The sequence below is a fragment of the Aplysia californica genome, unplaced genomic scaffold (assembly GCF_000002075.1).
Source record: "Aplysia californica isolate F4 #8 unplaced genomic scaffold, AplCal3.0 scaffold01198, whole genome shotgun sequence".
Taxonomy (NCBI): domain Eukaryota; kingdom Metazoa; phylum Mollusca; class Gastropoda; order Aplysiida; family Aplysiidae; genus Aplysia; species Aplysia californica.
The window spans coordinates 103,556-106,299 of NW_004798468.1; the positions used below are offsets into that span (position 1 = coordinate 103,556).

At 41.3% G+C, this 2,744-nt stretch overlaps 1 protein-coding gene across 1 annotated transcript in view; it reads left to right on the top strand.

Annotated features, from left to right (window-relative positions):
• LOC101849661 overlaps positions 1-2,744 on the top strand; it is a gene marked incomplete in the record, with an annotated part of 55,813 nt that overhangs the window by 41,559 nt on the left and 11,510 nt on the right. Inside the window, 2 exon segments of the mRNA XM_013090272.2 lie at positions 1,434-1,524; positions 2,327-2,536. Coding sequence (XP_012945726.1) covers positions 1,434-1,524; positions 2,327-2,536 — 301 coding nt within the window.

Here is a 2,744-nt window from a genome sequence, read left to right on the forward strand (position 1 = left end):
AGCGAAGCCTGTCCTGAGCCTCCTTTTCTATCTGTTTCCTTGATGTCCTCGCTTTTTCAATTTCCGCTTGTGCCGCTCGCCTCCATGTCATCTTTGGTCTTCCCTTCTTACGTCTAAGATTGTGTAAGTGCCATTCTTCTTTGACTTTCACTTTTGGTAAGAGTTTTACTTCATTTGCAACACAATAAGATTATGTAAATGTCCTTCTTCTTTTACTTTGCAGTTTTAGTAAGAGTTTTACGGTATTTGCAAAACAAGTTTTAGTTTTTAGTAAGCATTTTACAGCATTTACAACACAATAAGGTTATTATAGAATCTATAAGTGTCGAAGTATAGAGATGTTACAAGACAGTGACAAACACAAACAGAAACAAGAGAGACGCGGACGATAATTGGTCGCTTTTAAAGACAAGCGGGCTACCCCAGATTTCAGGGGTTCCCAGAAATCTTGACCTACACCAAAAGTGGGCATTGCCCTACCTATAGGAGAAGTTTGGTTTCATTGGTGTGTATATTTGTTTGGTTATAGAGAAAACTCTCCTTGTCTTTAAAAAAAAAACTGAACAAGGGGCAAAAACTTTTCTTTCCATTTTTCTCAAAAAAGCATTTTTCGGGATAGCCCCCTTGCGCTTTGAAGCGACTTATTGTTTGACAGGAAAGAAGAAGCTACCCACTCCATTCACCCGCCTACCGCCCACTAAACTACTATGTGACGGCCGCATATTGCACCACATTATACAAGGATTGACACTTGTAAAGAAGACTAAACAACAACCTGTTACGTCACCTACCTGCCAGAAAACTGGTTGTGGGTGGTTGGCGGGTGCTCTAGTGTGGTCTGCTTCTTGTTTCCTATCAAACATCTATCGTCCTTACCTCCCCTCCTTCTGTTTTATGTTTGTTACTCTCTTGTAATACCTCTAATCTTCTGGCGCTCATAATATGACCTTATGCAGTTGCGAGCGACGTAAAACCTCTACTAAAACCAGAAAAAAAGAAAATAAAACTGGTTTATTGTCTTTCTTTTACAAAAAAAATGAGATCTCGAATTCAAAACGAGACGTGTCAAGGAGGGGAAATAATCGTGACATCAAAGAATCGTTATTGCAACACTCGCAACATAGTTCATTCCCATTTGTACATTCCAAAACAACATTCATTACATTACTCCTTATTAATTAACATCCCTCATTGTGAATCAGTTGTGGACAGATAACTAATTAAGGCCAGTTCACATTGGTGTATTTAAAAAAATAATTTTGGTTTACTGTTCCTTCCAGCATCACACAGATAATTAAGAAATGTTCTCATTGGTGTATTTTTTTTTATATTTTTGTTTGTTAACTTTTCTTCCCAGCATCGCATAGATAACTAATTAAAGAAAGTTCACATTGGTGTATTTTTTATTTTTGTTTGTTTCGTTTTCTCTCCAGAATCGCCCAGCATCTGTTAGAACTCGACTTGTGGGAGTCCATCGGCTCACCTCAGAGGGATCTGTCGAACGCGCTTGTGGCGAAACTGCAGGTAAAGGGTGGTTGGCGGATGCTCTGGTGTGTTTTGCTTCTTCTTTCCTATCAAACATCTGTCGTCTTTTTCTCCCCTCCTTCTTTTTTGTGTTTGTTACTCCCTTGAAACACCCTTCGGCACTTATATGACCTTATGCGGTTGCGAGCGCGTAAAACCTCTACTAAAACTAAACTAACTCAACAAATTAGAACTGAATTAGAAATTATGGACTAAGAAATATTGATCACATCTGTAGAAAAAAGACCTGCCCTTTATGACAAGACAGACATGTACTATTACAACAGAAATGATGTAACTGCGAGATTGGGGAAAAGTTGCAGAAGTTGGTGGGACCGGTTATTTTGACGTCTTCGTTTCAACCAGTACAAGAAGATCAACTTGAAAGCTGTCATCTTTAGATCGGAGCAAAAAAAGGGAAGTGAAGAAAGGCGAATCCACTCTGGTGCGTCATGTCCCAACCCATTCGCCTTCCTTTCCTCACATATTTGAGGAGGCGAAAGGGGAGGAAAGGATGATCCACTGTGTCTGTACCGTTAAAGTATTCCTTATGCAACTCTGAAGATGGGTACTTATAATGGCCCATCATGACTACTTTACTTTACCACGCTCTCCTCCCTCAGACAGACGTGCGTGAGTGGGTGGGTGGATGAATGGGGGAATGGATGGGTGGATGGATGGGTGGATGGATGGGTGGATGGATGGATGGATTGATGGATGGATGGATGGATGAATGAATGGATGGGCGGCTGTATAATGTTCCATCATAATTACTTGACTTTCCAACACTTTCTACCCTCAGACGGACGTGCGTGAGTGGGTGGACACTCACCTAGACACCATCCACGCGCACTCACAGGTCAAGGACGCCGTCATCCCGGAGGTCGAGAAGCTGGCGGAAGTGACCAACTCTCTGGTCAGTATCTGCACCCCTCTAGGGGTCGTGGAGCGCTTCTACTCGGCGCTGGGCCTCAAGTATTACCGCATCGTCAGTTTTGAGACCGAGCGGAAGGTAAGGAAAAAGACATTTAAATTAAGTTTAAAACTGAATTTAAAGGATTTATTATTCACTTTGAAAGCGATAAACGTGAATGTATTTTTGACTGCAGCGTCTTTTTTTCTAATTAAAAATCTAAAACAAAAACCATATTATATCCCATGTCCACTATCCCCACATCCCTCCGCCTTACAATCTAATCCTCCCCCCTGACACACACTCA